This window comes from Dipodomys spectabilis, unplaced genomic scaffold (genome assembly GCF_019054845.1).
Source record: "Dipodomys spectabilis isolate Male_0828 unplaced genomic scaffold, ASM1905484v1 ptg000323l, whole genome shotgun sequence".
Lineage (NCBI taxonomy): Eukaryota > Metazoa > Chordata > Mammalia > Rodentia > Heteromyidae > Dipodomys > Dipodomys spectabilis.
The window spans coordinates 925001-943781 of record NW_024871000.1 but is presented as its reverse complement, the minus strand read 5'-3'; the positions used below and the strand labels follow the sequence as shown (position 1 = coordinate 943781).

The following is an 18781-nucleotide window of genomic DNA, read 5'->3' as shown; positions in this document are numbered from 1 at the left end:
AGGAGCTCAGGGTCAGCTCCCAGGCAAAGAGTTCAAACCTCAGGAGAGAAAAAAGGAAAACAAAATAACTCACTAACCACTATAAACTGCATGGTCAAAAGCAACCCCCAATCACGCACTTAAAGTTAATTAAAAATATGATTAGAATAAAATACAATCATTTTAAGGACCAAACATAGATAGAATACAAAGGTTGTTTACAGGGACAAAGTAAATTTTATATCACGCAATTTGGGTTGAAATTTGTTCTTCAGTCTTATTAAATCATTTGTGAAATTGACAATAGTGCCAATTATAGATTTATTTCCTTGAGGAACAGGGTGAATTCTGATGTCTTTTTATAGCAAACCATAGTGGTAAATTTTTTGCCTCTTTTTGAAGTATAACTGATATTTTAAAGTAGATTCGCCCTACTATAATATTAATTTAATCAATCATTTCATTAGGGCGATGTTGGTCAGATTTTTTTTTCCAGTAAATCTTATCCCTTATAATAAATGAGAGCATGCTGTGTCAGTCTCCTATTAATATGACAAAATAGTTTATGAAATCAGCTTAAAAGGAGGAAAGATTAATCTTGGCTTCTGATTTTATACATTTCAGTTTATGTTTCTTATCCTCATTGCTTTGGATTGGCACAGTACCCCATGTCAGGAACATGTGATGGAGTATGTATATTCGTGGAAGCCAGGAAGAAAAGAAGAGGAGGAATAGGAGTGGGACAGGGAGAAAGAAGGGTAGAGAGAGAGGGAGAAGGAAAATGAGAAGGAGACAGAGAAGAAAAAGGAGGAAGAATAGGAAAGGACTTTGATCTTAAGGTCCTCTGATCACAAGTTCTCAGTGACCAAATCTCTACAGCTGTGTCCACTTGAAAAAGTTCACCACCTCTTTATGGCAACATAGTGAAAACTAATTATTAATCCCAATCCTTTATGATTTCAGATTTAATTTCTAGAGTGGTGGGTAGATATTTCTGTACAATTGTGATAACTTCTGTTCCTAAGTATTTACTTCAATTAATCAGAGGAGCTATTTGGCATGGAGTTGGTTTGGTTATACAATTGCTGGAGAGATGAATGAAATATATAGACTGCAAATACATTTTATTTAACAGATAAGGAAGCTTCAAGAGATTTCATTTTTGATTTTCAAAAATAACTATTTCATCTAACTCATAATGACTTGAATTTTTCATAATTTTATGGCATTTTTATTCAAGTTTTTTGTCATCTATAGTGAGGTTATTCTTCCTAGTTGAAGGAAAAATGAATACTGTAACTTCTGTAGAGAGTAGGTATAATATGAATTTCCTGCCATTCAATAATGTTATATTCAAATATATAGGAATAATTGGATAAGTCATGGAATATTTTGCTTTAGTTAGCTCATATTGAGATTGATTCAATTTCTAAAAATCAGTGTTGACATAAAATATATGAAATTCAGTGTTTTTCTGAAATGACTTAGTACTCAAACCTCAGAATATACATGACCAGTAACTAAGATTTCTGCATACTCAAAAAAATGTATGAATCTAAATTTTTATGTAAAAAAAAGTTTAGGGTAAAAAGAATAGAAAATCATGTATCTGCAATAGATAAAATTTAAAGTTAATGACAAATTGCTTCAGTCAGCCTGATAGAGCCTATTGATTTTAGCTTACATGAGAAATTTGATTAATGATCCTTTTGTCACTTTGGAATAATAGAGTATTTCAATTTGTCCAAAGATTCTGTCATTGAAACCTTTAGTGCATATTTTTTCATAAAAATGAAAAGTATTTTTCCACAGTGCAGGTTCAGATTTAATAACTAAATAAATATCTAAATGTTAATTTGTTAAATTGACCTCTGGAATTCAAATAATAAGAAATTTATTTTATTCTTAGATATATTATATCTGTGCTGAATATGAGTGTCTCAAGCTTCTAATGCTTGCTATTCTGGAAGCTGGGCTTCAAAGCCAGCCTTGGCAAGGAAGTTTGTGAAACACATCTCAATTAATCACACACACACACACACACACACACACACACACACACAGAAAGCCAGAAGTGGAGTTGTGGATCAAATGTTAGGGCACTATCCTTGAGTGAATAAAACTAAGGGATAGGCCTTGAGTTCAAATCACAAGAACAACACTCTCTCTCTCTCTCTCTCTCTCTTTCTCTCTCACACACACACACACACACACACAGACATGTACAATATTATGTCTAAATTCTTATTTTAGTTTGAAGAAATAAACAATATCATGAAAAGTAATATTTGTTACATATCCTGCATTTTTGTGAAGTGCTTTTTAGTGGTTTTTAGTTTTTTTGTTTTAAGATATAGTTTAGGTTGTTAAAATTAATATTAATCTATTTAATAGTTATAATTCCTCATAAAACATTGGAGTACAACATTTGGTATTTTTTCTATAGTGTTAAGAAGTATTCTGAGTAAAAGAAAGAAATGAAGAATGGAAGAAAAAAGAAAGAAAGAAACAAAGAAACAAGAAAGAGAAAGAAAGAAGAGAGAAAGAGAGAGGTAGGGATGGAGGGAAGGAGGGAGGAAGGAAAGAAGAAAAGAAGGAAGGAAGGAAGGGACAAAAACAAATTAATTTATAAAATCTGATATTTAGTCGAACATAAATTTCATGTAAGTTAACTCTTTAGTACGTGCAAGGTTGCAATTGCCACTTCTCTGCATGTTCTCTATGCATGAATGAAACCAACAAATGAGGGATCAGAAATAACCACCTGAATCTGTTTGCATCTGTAGTAAATATGTACACAAATCTTTTTCTCATTTTCTATACATCATTAAATAACTATTTGCAAACAATTTACATTTAGTTATAAATATTCTAAAAATTGATGTAACCAAAGGATGTCAATGTATTATATAATGTGAACACTGGTATTTATAATGCTAATAATATTACATTCTTCATCTTATATTAATTATAAAAATTATATTATGTATTATTTCAGAGAAATTAGCATCCTCTAATTTTGGTGTCTGTGGGAGACCTAATAGCAGACAGTAATTAAAATCAAAGGAGATCTGTATTTCTGAAAGCAATTAACTCATTGGAGAGTGTTCAAATACATCAGAAGGGCCTTAGAAATATTGCACCATGTTTACATGATTACCTATGATGTGATTCAAGAGCCACTAAACAATTGTACTTCACTTTGCCGTTACTATAATTATTCCCATTGTAAGAAGAATCATTCACATAATTTACACGATATAGGTTTGTCCTTAAGTTATTATTTTCTATGAAATAATATCCAAATGATACACTACACTAAGAGTTAAAGCAAAAGTTGCAAAATATATTGGACAATGTAACTCCTTCCAGATACACATTTTGAAATTGTATTCCCTGTCTGGTGGCATTAGAATCAACTTTTCAGAGATGACCCTGAAATAATGATCCTGATAAAAGAAGCCCAATATAACTACTCTGCCATGTGAACATCCAGCAAATAAATTATAATGAACCAGAAAGTAGACCCCCCATAAGACAAGGAATTGCTTTGAATAACCATTTTTATAATCAATGTCCAAGCTTCTAGAGTATGGCTAATATACTCCTGATGTTTTTAAGCCACTTACGTTGAAGTATTCTCTTATAGCAGCCCAATAGCTGACAAAAAGCAAAGGAATTTTTATTTAAATTTCAAATTTTCAGAAAAAAAGATTCATAATGTTTTATTATTGGAATTTGATTCTCCAAACCTCCAGGTAAAAAATATTTTTAAATGGGAATTGAATTGAGGTTCAACTCTCTATTCAACAATCATAATTAATTTTTTGAATATTTTAATATTTTTAACTACTTGTACAAAGGAGTTGCCATTCACTGAAACAGTTTATGGATACAGAGCATCTTGATCAATTTCACCCATTTCAACATTCTCATCCCTCCCTCCCAATCAAGCCCAGTCTTTACGTATCTCAATATTATGTTATGTATGGAATTTCGTGCCATTTAACAAAGCAGTTTATGTGTACAATGCACCTGTAATTGTGTTACCACTTCAACATCTTCACCCCAATTTCACACTACCCCTTGCTTTGTATATTTCAATTCTGGGAAGTATGCAATGGTTTCTTTCCTATATTCTATCCTTTTCCCCTTCAATTTCCTATCCCTCTCACATTGCCCCCCGCTGTCCTCTCTTGCAGTCCACATTTACTGGCATTTATTTTGTTGGGCTTTGACTTAATCTTTTAAGAGAATGATAGTATTTTCACACTACATAGACTCTGACACTTCAGATAATTCATTTGTATCTGTTTGCATACCATCCAGTATGTTTAATAAATGTTTATAAATTTACATTTAGAAGCAGCTGCTATCTACCACAAGTGAGGAAACCTAAGTTTCTCTGGGTGCAGTTAATTTCACTTAACATTATTATTTCTGCGTGTTTCATTTTCCTTAAGAATGTTACAATATTATTCTTTCTGATGGATGAATGGAATTCAAATATTTATGTATATATATGTATGTATACATACATACTTGTAAATAGCGATCAATAAAAGTATATACGTCTTGTATGTATATATATATATATATATATATATATATATACATATATATGTAGGTTGCTTGATTTCCCTCATTTGTTGTATTAGAATGTGCCTATAATTCTACAAGTAAACACACTTGGATGGTAAAAGGGGAAACATTAGACTTGGACATGATAAATTATATGGGATTCTAAAAATTTATAAAGTGAGATCAAATGGAGGATGCCCTTTGGAAAGGATCACAAAGGCTCAATAGCTATATCAATATTATCATATAAAATAATGTTCATCAAAATGATCTCCAAGAAATAATAATGAGAGTTTTATTATTTTGCTTTTTCCTTCTGTCTTCTGTTGCTGTTTTTTATTTCTGTACCTTTGGTCTTATATGTAAGTTTGGAAAGGGCAAGGGGAAACACAGAAATGGTGGGACAAAGGGTGAACAATTACAGCAGTGCCACTCAATAGACACTACATTGAAAATGAACTATACAACTTATGGGGGAGGGAGGTTGAAAGGGAAAACCTGGGAGAACATGAGGGAAGAAGTGACACTATTCAAAAGAAAGGTGCTCAATATCTGACTATGTAATTGTAACCCTTCTGTACATCATTTTTACAAATTAAAAATGGATTTCATAAACAGGCCAGAGTAGCTATACAAATATTAGACAAAATAGGCTTTAAATTAAAAGTGGAATGAAAGTAAAAAGAGACAAAGGAGGACATTAAATATTGATAAAGAAAACTCTCCATCATGGGGATATAACAATTCTAAATATCAATTCCCTGAATCCTAGAGCTCCCAAATTCATCAGACAAATACTACTTAACCTAAAAATATGCATGCATCCAAACACATTGTTAGTTGCTTGAACACATCATTCTTACCTCTGTACAGGCCATCCAGGTAAAACCTTAGCCAAAAAAACTTCAGACCTAAATAACTGCAATTACAAGCTAAACCTAATAGATATCTACAGAATATTTCACCTAGCAGCATCGCAATATATATCCCTCTCAGCAGCCCATGAAATGTTCTCCAAAATAGATCATATCTTAGATCACAAGGAAAATCTGTGAAAATTCAAAAGTAAAAATGAAATTACTCCTTGTATCCTGTCAAACCATGATGGGACCAAATTAGATCTTGACATCAAAAGGCATTACAGAAAATTCTGAAACTCACAGAGATTGAATAACACATTGCTAAATCATCAGTGAGTCACTGAAGAGATATGGAGGAAGTTCCAAGGTTTATGGAATTCAGTGGAAGTGAACACACAAAATACTACCTCCTCTGGGACACAAGGGCACAGGCAATACTCAGAAGAAAATTTATAGCTTTGAGTATGTACAGCAATAAATTAGAACAATCTTGAGTCCACACTAATTATGCACCAATAGGTCTTTTGAAAAACAGGAACAAGCCCAACCAAAAACCTGTAGACAAATTAAAGTAAATAAATCAGAGTCTCAAAAAACATACAAGCAATCATAATTGACTTTTATATACTAGTAGATCACAAATTCACCCAATGAATGTCAATGTAGCTATTTTCAGAGATAGACTCAACCAGCTCAAACCAGTGAACAAAAAAAATCTAGAATTCTAACAAGCAACATTCTGTTTGACCTTAAAAAATTCTCTGTTGTTATTATTAAGGTGATTTATAGAAGAATTGCAATTACATGAGTCAAGTAATGAGTACATTTCCTTTTATGAAATGTCTTCAGTTCTCTCATTTGTCCTGTCCCCATCCATGTGTTAAATAGTTCACTTTTATCAATGTTCAATGAACTCCACTGCTGCAATTTTTCACCCTTTTCCCTAAAGCTCTGTGCCCACCCCTCACTTTCCTGAAGACGTACAATGAATACACTAGGCATAAGGTAAAGAAGACAGAATCATCACAAACTATAAAGAACAACAAACCAAAACAAAAAAAGTCTTCTGTTTCTGTATCTCATAGTTTGAGTATATACAGCATGTTATATAAATATAATTGTTTTTTATCATTAAGTCAATTCAGGGATTAAGGTGTGATAACTTATAATGTTGCTTTCTATTCAATAATGCTCTTTATTTTAACATTAAAGTTGTAACACAATTCAAGTCCTAGTGAAATTTGAAGGTTCAAATTTAAATTTAAAATTTCAAAATGTCTAATACTTCCACTTTGGCAACAAAAATGAAAAACAGGGATGTTTTATGCTCAAGAATGTAATTATTTCATGGGCAAAAAAGTAAAATAAATGTAATATTAATTCAGTGGAAAAATAAATCAAATATTTATGCAATGCATCAATTTCATAGATTATGAGATCTATTGATAAAATTAATAAAACTTGTAAAGTTGGTTTTTCGACATAACATCTTGTACATCTCATTGTTGCAATGGGTCCACCTGTATCCCTATTTAAACAATTTATTTTTCCCTTCCCCTCCACAAATTATACCAACGAGGAGATTGGAAGGAATGCGAAGGGGAAACAAAGGAGGAGGCAACAATGCTTGATATGAAATGTAGTCATTACCTTGCCCATGTAATTGTAACCCCTCTGTACGGTATTTTCACAATTAAAAAAATAATAAATAAATACATAAAAATAAATAAAACCCAGGATTGGCAAAAATTTATTTTAAAAGAAAAAATGATTAAAACTCGTATTAAGTAGATTACTTAAGACATGAAGCAAGTGATAATATTCTTTTCTGGGTGAAGTTGATATAGAAATCAAAATCTAAAGATTCCAGAGTTCTGTGTGCTTATACGTGTCAATTTATACATATGCTTGACTCACCTCGACATTATATGAAGATAACTGAGAACAGGACTAGAATAAAAAAAAATCACTCAAGGGCTGGGAAGGTGGCTCAGTGGTAGAACACTTGCCTTGCATGCCTGAGGCCCTGGGTTCAATTCCTCAGCACCACATAAGCAAAAAGAAAAAAGCCGGAAGTGGTGCTGTGGCTCAAGTGGTAGAGTGCTAGCCTTGAGCTGAAGAGCTGAGGGACAGTGCCCAGGCCCAGAGTTCAGGCCCCACTACCGGACCCAAAAAAAAAAAAAAATCACTCAAACGTTTAGCTTTATTTTGTGACTAAATATGTCTTTTTTATCTCTTTATTTTATTTGAAAAATCTGGTAATTTATTTAGCACATCAACAATAATGAGAAATACACAGCCCCTAGCTCCTTAAAAGACAATCAATAAGACAAAAAGAAAACAACAAAGAAAAAAATTGAACCTCATTTTGCACATAGTCTTTGTATATTGTGGTGATTTGTAACTGTAGATTATGTGACTATCCCATGAATCTGGGCTCAAATCACTAGGGCTACTGGAAGAAAATTTCGAATTCTATAGCAGCTAACACAGCTGTGCAGTGGTTTGTGGGTTTCACTACAGTAGCAGCTGGGCCTGAACTGTACAAAGGAAATAATTTTAGTTCTTTGAAGGCAAAAATGTGATGAAAAGCATACTTTTATCTTGTTAGATGAAATAAGAAGACCACACTTTAAAGCTTACTAAATGATCAGCCCTTTAAAGAACAGTGCCATTTTTAAGGAACTCTAGATCATTCAAGTCCTTCATTCCATCCACAAGCATTGTTGCCATTCACAAATCATTGCCAAAGTGAATTTCCGGTTCTTTTTGATATTTCAAATGGTTTAGGAGTAACATAAACAATAATTCAAGTTGTTGAGAAAATTTAATTTAGAATAAGCAAGCAAATCAGATTCAACTCCATAGCATAACCTTCAGGAAAAATGAACTGAGGAATATGGCATGTCCTCTGTAATTTAATATTAGACATTAGGGCAAAATGCCAGAAGCAGACTCTACAAGGAAACCGAAGTCTTTGATAATATATATAAAAGGTTACCCAGGGAAAAGTAATTTTACTTACATTTTCTATTGTATGATAACATTTTTGTCTGCTAATGAGAGACTCAAAAAGATTTTAATTATGATATGAAAAATGTATTGACAGAAATGAATGAAATCAGGGAGTAGATGGTACAGGAGCTGGGTGATTCTTTAAATATTTTCATTATTTTGAATGATCTGGTATTTTTGTATTGTGGAAGTATGAATGTATTTTATATCTGTGCAGGAAAGGTTGATTATTAGATAAGTGTCTGATACCCAATGTCAGGAACCTAACCTGAGTCAGAGTGGTAAATATGTGTGTGTGTGTGTGTGTGTGTGTGTGTGTGTGTGTGTGTGTGCCTGCAAGCATGTATTTAGAAGGAAGAATTTTATTTTCCTCAAGGTATATACTTAATTGTATTAGTTATATTACATTAATGACAGCAGATTAAGGTAATTAACATTTTGACACATATGTTTATATTCCTATGATTGCATGAACAAACTAAAAAGTTATTTTTGGTGTAAGAGTTTTGTGGAAGGTCAGCTGAAAGTATAAACATTTGTAATCTTGAGAAAGATACCAATGGCAATCATTTCACTGTAGATCAGTTTTAGACAACACTTGCAAGGATATATAATCATATTTCAAAGTGCAACATTGGTTTATTTTCAAAAGCTACACTATTCTATAACTTTGTAGGAAAACAAGTTAAATTATGGAAACATAAAAGTAATGTGATTATTTATTGCATACAGTTTTACACTTTAGTTTTGTCAAATCAAAATACCATTTATTTCTACTGTATAGGAGGAAAACCCTAAATATTACAGTTTAAGCCATATTTCATTTTGGGAAGCTTTGTCTGTATGAATAAGTTTATTTCTTTTGTTTCTGCTTTCCTATTCATAATTCTGTTTCTCATAGTATTATTCTAAGGACATTTTCTTTATCCCAATTTGGGGCTTGAATATAACTCATGCTCAGTTTGCTAACAGTAGTCAGTCTACCATTTGAACTATGTCTCCAGCCCAGAAATTTTTGTAGTTAATTGGAGATAGAACCTCATGAATTTTCCTACCATCCTGAAAATATTATTATCCCCCAAGTCTCATCCTTCTTAATCACTAGGATTATAAATTTGAGTCATGGACCCCAAGAGTCAATGACTTTTCATGTCTTATAGATTCCACATGTTTGCTAGTAATTGTAATAATAAACTACCACAAATTGGGTAGCATTAACACTGTAAATACATTCCCTCTGAGTTGGTGGAACTAAAACTCCAAGATCAGAGTTGCTTCTTCTGAGTCCTCTTTCCTTGGCATATTCAAGACCTTCTGCTTCTCTTGGAGGAGAGTTCAACTTAAATTCTACCTTTGAGATTCTGTTTCCAAATGCAGTCACTTTCTAAGGCAATGGGTTTTTGATCTTTAGTGTGATTTCAGTAGGACAGTATCCAACACATAATATATTACTTAATGGATAGGAGAAAATCTCTAATAGGAAATTATTTGGTTTGGGCATGGAAGTTATGCTATATTTAAAAAAATAACAAAAGAGGCAAAGGTTTTATTAGAGCTTGTAAAATGAGTATGAAGTCTTTACCTCAGACATACCAAATTCTTACCCTGACACACACTTAAATGCCTAGTGATACTGGATGATTGAACCCAAAATCCTATACTTGTGAAACAGCATCTCTTTTATTACCATACCAGCAGATTGTAATTTGGTTGCTTATTTTGAGGTAGTATCACTATGCCTGGGCCTGCTTGGACTGCGGTCCTCCTAACACAAGCAAAACACATTGCACCCAGCAAATGGTTAGAGTTTCTGAAACTTCTTTTTTTTGTCTGGGCTTTCCTGGAACTGCAATACTCTAATCTCTGTTTTCTAAGTAGATAATATTGCAGGTTTGAGCCACTTTATCCAGTAAAAGTATACAATTTCAAGATATCTTGATATTGCCTATATTTGTGCTTAACATATATTGCTAAACTTAATTTAATTTTCTCCCTCTTTTGTTTAGTACTCTGAGTTGAAAACATTGACTTTCTTGATATACATGGCTTTGTTTTGGGTGGAATCCCATCACAATCAAAAAAATCTCCCAAAAAGTTTATGTCAAGAATCATGGAAAAAAGGCTTCAGGTTGGAAAAAAAACACTGATCCTTAACTTATAATTGCAGTATATTTATAATGTTAGTCAATGCTTTCTGAAGTATGAGAAGAGAAGGAAGACAGAAACGTGAAAGGTGTCATCTTTGTAGAATTTCTGTAGTTGTCACTTCATGTTATCTTTCTTCCTTAAGGCTTGCTTTATTAAAACCCTCTGGGGACTGGGAAGGTGGCTAGTGGTAGAGCGCTTGCCTTGCATGCCTGAGGCCCTGGGTTCGATTCCTCAGCACCACATAAGTAAAAAGAAAAAAGCCAGAAGTGGTGCTGTGGTAGAGTGCTAACCTTGAGCTGAAGAGTTGAGGGACAGCGCCCAGACCCAGAGTTCAGGCCCCACGACTAGACCCAAAAAATAATATAAAATGAATAACAACAACAACAGTAATAATAACAGGAATAACAATAGTAATAACTATAGCAACAACCACAGTAGTAATAATAGTAACAATAACAGTAATGACAGTAACAATAACAACAGTAACAATAACACTAATAACAACAATAGTAATAATAGCAACAATAACAACATCAGGATAATAGCAATAACAGCAATAATAACAGCAGTAATAATAGTGTTAATAACAACAACAACAACAATAATAATCACAACAAGAGTAATAATAGTAACAATAACAACCATAAAAGTAATAATAAGAGTAGTAATAAGAGTAACAATAACAACAACAATAACAGTAATAATAGCAAGAACAGTAGAAATAATAGCAACAACAACAATAACAGTAATAACAACAGTAACAATAACAGTAAGAACAATAGTAATAACAACAGTAATAATAACAATAGTAAAACAATAACGGTAATAATAGTAATAATAATAGTAATAACAATAGTAACAACCACAGTCATAGTAATAGTAAAAATAACAGTAACAATAGTAACAATAACAGTAATAGCAACAGTAATAACAATAGTGACAACAGTGATAGTAACAATAACAACAGTAATAATAATACTAAAAATAGCAATAACAATAGTAACAACAGTAACAATAACAACAACAATAATAACAGTAAAAACAACAGTAATAACAACACTAATGATAACAGTAACAACTGTAATAACAATAGTATTAATAATAGTAATAACAATAGCAACTACCCCAGTAGTAATAACAGTAACAATAACAACAATAATAGTAATAGTAATAACAACAGTAATAACAACAGTAATAACAACAGTAATAACAGTAACAATAACAGTAATAATAATAGTAATAATAACAGTAAAAACAATAGTAATGACAACAGTAATAATAACAGTAACAATAGTAATAACAATAGTATTAATAATAGCAATAACAACAGCAACTACCCCAGTAGAAATAATAGTAACAATAACAATAATAGTAATAGTAATAACAACAGTAACAACAATAGTAATAATAGTAACAATAACAGTAACAATAATGGTAACAACAGTAATAATAATAGAAATAATAGTAATAACAACAGAAATAACAACAGCAATAATAATAGTAACATAATAGTAATAACAGTAGTAACAACAGTAATAACAACAGTAACAGTAGTAACAACAGTAATAATAACAGTAATAACAATAATACTAATAATAGTAACAATAGCAACAATAGTAATAATAGAAATAGCAGTGATAATAACAGTAATAACAACAGTAATAATAATAGTATTAATAATAGCAACAACAACAATAACAGTAACAACAACAATAGCAATAATAGAATTAATGGTAATAACAACAGTAATAATAGTATTAATAATAGTAATAACAATAGTAATAACAGTAACAATAGCAACAACCACAGTAGTAACAGTAGTAACAACAAAAATCGTAATAGAAATAAGAGTAATAATAATAGCAACAATAGTAATAACAATAATAGCAACAGTAACAATAACAATAGTGAAAATAGAAATAATAGTAATAACAACAGTAATAATAGTAACAATAACAATAGTAATAACAACAATAACAGTAATAATAGCAAGAACAACAGGAATAATAGTAACAATAACAACAAGAATAGTAATATTAGAAATAACAGTAAAAACAACAGTAATAACAATAGCAATAATAATAGTAAGAACAATAGTGATAACAACAATAGTAACAAGTAACAATAACAGTAACAACAACAATAACAACAGTAATAACAGTAATAAAACAATAACAGTAATAGTAACAAGAACAATAGCAATAATAGAAATAACAGTAATATCAATAGCAATGTTAAGAGTAATAATAGTAATGACAATAGCAAAAACCACAATAGTAATAATAGTAACAACAATAATAATATCAATAATACAAATAATAGTAATAACAACAGTAATAACAATAGTAATAATAGTACTAATATTGGTAACAATAACAACTATAACAATAATAACAGTGATAACAATAATAATAGTAACAACAATAACAGTAATAATAACAATAGTAACAATAGTGACAACAGTAATAGCAACAATAACAATGGTAATAATGAAATAACAGTAATAACAAAGTAATGATAACACTAATAACAATAGTAATAATAATAGTAACAATAGTATCAAAAACAACAATAGCAATACTAATAACAGCAATAACTATAGCAATGCCAATAACAATAATAGAAGTAATAATAGTAACAATAACAGTAATAACAATACCAAGAGTAATAATAGTAAAACTGAGAGTAATAATAACAATAATGGCAATAATCGTAACAACAATATAGACATAGGAGTAGGAACTATGGTCATAACCACAACAATAGGAGTAATAACAATAGTAACAACAATAACAGTAACAGTAATAAAAATAGTAATAACAATAGTAACAATATTAATAACAATAGTATTAATAGTAATAACAATAGCAATAACAGTAACAGTAACAGTAATAACAATAGTAATAACAATGATAGTAATAACAATAGTAACAACAGCAATAACAGTAACAACAACAACAACAATAGTAATAATAATACCAATAAGCGTCATAGGAGGAAGAGGAAGAGGAAGAGGAAGTCAGGTGCCTGGTCTCCAAGGAAACCACCAGGAAACCGGAAGTGGCACAATCTTGGTGTCTCTATGGCTCCCAGGGGCCTAAGGTCCCACCCTAGGGACAGGAAACTCCATGAGGAAACTCTGAGCTCCACCAGCAAACTGGAAGTGGGGCCATCTTGGTCTCTAGGGCTCAGGGTCACTCAGGGGTCCAGAAAACCCAGGGTGCTGAGTTCAAGAACCAAGAGAGCCTGCCCCCCTTCCTTACTCCCACCCCCAATAACAAAGAAGAGTGGATGGATGGATGGATGGATGGATGAGTGGATGGATGGGTTGATGGAGGGATGGATGGATGGATGGATGGGTGGATGGATGGATGGATGGATGCATGGATCGATGGGTGGATGGATGCATGGATGGATGGATGGGTGGATGGATGCATGGATGGATGGGTGGATGGATGGGTGGATGGATGGATGGGTAGATGGATGGATGGATGGATGGATGGGTGGATGGATGGATGGATGGGTGGATGGGTGGGTGGATGGATGGATGGATGGATGGATGGGTGTATGGATGCATGGATGGATGGATTGGTGGATGGATGCATGGATGGATGGGTAGATGGGTGTGTGGATGGATGGATGGATGGGTGGATGGATGGGTGGATGGATGGATGGGTGGATGGATGGATGGATGGGTGGATGGGGGGTTGGATGGATGGATGGATGCATGGGTGGATGGAAGGACGGATGGATGGATGGGTGGATGGGTGGGTGGATGGATGGATGGATGGGTGGATGGAAGGATGGATGGGTGGATGGAAGGATGGACCGGTGGGTGGATGAATGATTGGATAGATGGATGGACGGATGGATGGATGGGTGGGTGGATGGATGGATGGATGGATGGGTGGGTGGATGGATGGGTGCATGGATGGATGGATGGATGGGTGGATAGATGGATGGATAGATGGATGGACGGATGGGTGGACAGATGGATGGATGGATGGATGGATGGATGGATGGATGGGTGGATGGGTGGGTGGATGGATGGATGGATGGGTGGATGGATGGGTGGATGGATGGGTGGGTGGATGGATGGATGGGTGGGTGGTTGGGTGGGTGGGTGGATGGATGGATGGATGCGTGAGCGGATGGAAGGATGGATGGATGGATGGATGGATGGATGGACGGATGGATGGATTGGTGGATGGATGGATGGATGGATGGGTGGATAGAAGGGTGGATGAATGGGTGGATGGATGGATGGATAGATGGATGGATGGATGGATGGATGCATGGATGGGTGGATGGATGCATGGATGGATGGGTGGATGGGTGGGTGGATGGATGGGTGGATGGATTGATGGGTGGGTGGATGGATGGGTGCATGGATGGATGGATGGATGGGTGGATGGAAGGATGGATGGGTGGGTGGATGGATGGATGGGTGGATGGATGCATGGATGGATGAGTGGATGGATGCATGGATGGATGCATGGATGGCTGGTTAGACGGATGGGTGGATGGTTGGATGGATGTGTGGATGGATGGATGGGTAAATGGGTGAGTGGATGGATGTGTGGATGGGTAGATCGGTGGGTGGATGGATGTGTGGATGGATGGGTGGTTGGGTGGATGGATGGGTGGATGGTTGGATGGGTGGGTGGATGGGTGGATGGATGGATGGATGGGTGGGTTGGTGGGTGGATGGATGGATGGATGGATGTGTGGGCGGATGGAAGGATGGATGGATGGACGGATGGATGGATTGGTGGATGGATGGATGGATGGATGGGTGGATAGAAGGGTAGATGGATGGGTGGATGGATGGATGGATAGATGGATGGACGGATGGATGCATGGATGCGTGGATGAATGCATGGATGGATGGGTGGATGGATGGGTGGATGGAAGGATGGATGGATGGGTGGATGGATGGATGGGTGGATGGATGCATGGATGGATGAGTGGATGGATGCATGGATGGATGGATGGATGGATGGTTAGACAGATGGGTGGATGGGTGGATGGATGTGTGGATGGATGGATGGATGGATGGGTAGATGGGTGGGTGGATGGATGTGTGGAAGGATGGGTGGTTGGGTGGATGGATGGGTGGATGGATGGATGGGTGGGTGGATGGGTGGATGGATGGTTGGATGGGTGGATGGATGGCTGGATGGGTGGGTGGATGGATGGGTGCATGGATGGATGGGTGGGTGGATGGGTGGATGGATGGGTGGATGGGTGGATGGATGGATGGATGGGTGGATGGATGGATGGGTGCATGAATGGATGGATGGAATGGTATTATTTTTGTTGTTCTTGTTCTTGTTCTTGTTGCTATTGTTATTACTATTATGGTTATTGCTGTTGTTGGAATTGTAATTGTTAATACTTATTGTTATTGTTCTTATTGTTTGTTGTTAATGTTATTGTTATTATGACTATTATTACTATGATCGCTGTTATTACTGCTATCATTATTATTGCTGTTATTGCTCTTACTTTTATGATTACTGTTATGGTTATTATTATTGTTACTATTGTTACTGTCATGGTGATTGATGTTGTCTTTGTTCTTATCGCTATTGTTTTGCTGTTATTGTGATTCTTGCTGTAATTGTTATTACTGTTACTGTTATTGTTATTATTGCTATTGTTACTGTTATTGTTACTGTTATCATTATCCATGTTATCGAGTTATTATTGTTATTGTTATAGTTATTGTTATTATGGCTACTATTACTCTGGTTATTGCTATTATTGCTTCTATTGTTATTGTTACTCTTATTAATGTCATTGTTATTGTTATTTGGTTGTTATAATGGCTATTATTGTTATTGTTATTGCTATGATTGCTGTGATTGCTGTTGTTCCCATTGTTACTGTCCTTGTTATGGATGATGTGTGATTGTTATTGTTATAGTTATGATCGCTGTTATTGTTATTCATATCATGATTGTTGTTATTATTGCTGTTGTTATTGTTATTCATGTCATTGTTGTTGTTGATACTGTTATTGCTCTTATTCTCACCTTGACCCAGTTGATTCCCAGCCCTCAGCCCCACCCTGGCCTTGAAGAGCGAGAGACTGAGCTATTCTCAGCACAGCCTGATATTTTTAGACCCAAGGCTGATCACCCAACGTCTGCAGCACCAGAGGACACAAAACAAAATGGAACAAATCCCACAGGCAGAGGGGGAGAGGAGGGGCCTGGGCAGGATATAACAGCCATCCATCCACCCACCCATCCATCCACCCATCCACCCACCCATCCATCCATCCACCCATCCACCCACCCATCCATCCAACCATCCACCCATCCATCCACCCATCCATTCACCCATCCACCCATCCATTCACCCCTCCACCCACCCACCCATCCAATCATCCACCCATCCATCCACCCACCCATCCATCCATCCACCCATCCATCCACCCATCCACCCACCCATCCATTCACCCATGCATCCATCCACCCATCCACCCACCCCTCCATCCATCCATCCATCCATCCATCCATCAACCCATCCACTCATCCATCCATCCATCCACCCATCTACCCATCACCCACACATCCGTCCACCCATCCAACCATCCATCCACCCATCCATCCATCCATCCATCCACCCATCTACCAATCACCCATCCATCCGTCCACCCACACACCCATCCATCCACCCATCCATCCATCCACCCACCCATCCACCCACCCATCCACCCATCCATCCATCCATCCACCCATCCATCCATCCATCCACCCATCCATCCACTCATCCACCCATCCATCCATCCACCCATCCATCCATCCAGCCACCCATGCATTTACCCATCCATCCATCCAGTCACCCACCCATCCATCCACCCATCCATCCACCCATCCATCCACCCATCCATCCATCCACCCATCCATCCATCCATCCATCCATCCATCCATCCATCCATCCATCCATCCATCCATTCATCCATCCATCCACCCACCCATCCATCCATCCATCCACTCGTGACTCAGTGAGGCACTTCCTGTGTTCATTCCCTTTATTTCCAGAGGTCAGGGAGGCCCTGGGAGGGGTCAGGTCTTGGCCTTGTGTCCAGCGTCCTTCTGTCTGTCTGTCCGTCCGCAGGTCAGTTGAAGGCGGGCAGGCCGAAGAGTTCGGGTTGTATGTCACCCAGGGAGGGCAGCAGCAGGGTGGCCCCGGCCGTTGAGTTCGGGGTCGAGCTGGACGCTGGGCACCATGACCACCTGCATCCCCGCTGCCCGGGCGGCCGCCACGCCGTGGGGCAAGTCCTCCAGCACCAGGCACTGCGGGGTCAGAGGGTGAGAGAGACACGAGGGGTGAGAGGTCGGCCCGGGGGGTGGGCTGGGTCCCCAGTGTTGGTGGGAAGGTAGGGGGGAAGGAAGGAAGGAAAGAAGGAAGGAGGGAAGGAGGGAAGGAAGGAAGGAGGGAAGGAAGGAAGGATGAAAGGAAGGATGGAGGGAAGGAACAAGAAGGAAGGAGGGAAGGAAGGAAGGAAGGAGGGAAGGAAAGAAGGATGGAGGGAGGGAAGGAGGGAAAGGAGGGAAGGAGGGAAGGAGGGAAAGAAGGAGGGAAGGAAGGAGGGAAGGAAGGAGGGAGGGAAGGAAGGAAGGAGGGAAGGAAGGAGGGAGGGAAGGAAGGAGGGAGGGAAGGAAGGAGGGAAGGAAGGAGGGAATATGACCGTTGAGCCACGATGTGCCTTCTGGCATGTTCTGTGTGTGATTTCGAGGCCTCCCCCACCCAGGGCCTGGTGTGGGCCAGGTGAGCACTGTGCCAAGGAGTCTCCCTCCCTGTTCCCATAGGGCCGTCTGTCCATCCGTCTCTCCGTCCTTCCGTCCATCTGTGTGATTGGTCTGGTCTCTCGTGTCTGTCTGTCCGTCTGTGTGTATCTGTCTGTATGTCTGTTTGTCTCTGTGTCTGTCTGTGTGTCTCTGTGTCTGTTTTGAGTCTCTGTGTCTGTCTGTCTGCTTTGTCGGTGTGTCTGTCTATCTCTGTGTGGTTTGTCTCTGTGTGTGTCTGTGTCTGTCTGTCTGTCTGTATGTGTCTCTGTGTCTGTGTCTCTATCCGGTTTGTCTGTCTGTCTGTGCGTCTGTGTCTGTCTGTCTGTGTGTCTCTGTGTCTGTCTGTCTGTGTATCTTTGTGTGTGTCTCTGTATCCGTCTGGTCTGTGTCTGTCTG

The 18781-nt window shown here is 36.8% G+C and overlaps 1 protein-coding gene across 1 annotated transcript in view; it reads right to left on the bottom strand.

The window, feature by feature from the left end:
* Positions 1–17610: 17610 nt before the first annotated feature.
* Positions 17611–18781, bottom strand: part of LOC122128098 — a 9052-nt gene continuing 7881 nt past the window's right edge. Inside the window, exon 4 of the mRNA XM_042702423.1 lies at positions 17611–17890. Within this exon, the coding sequence (XP_042558357.1) occupies positions 17753–17890 (138 nt within the window). The 3' untranslated portion in view covers positions 17611–17752. The remainder of the gene's footprint in view (positions 17891–18781) is intronic.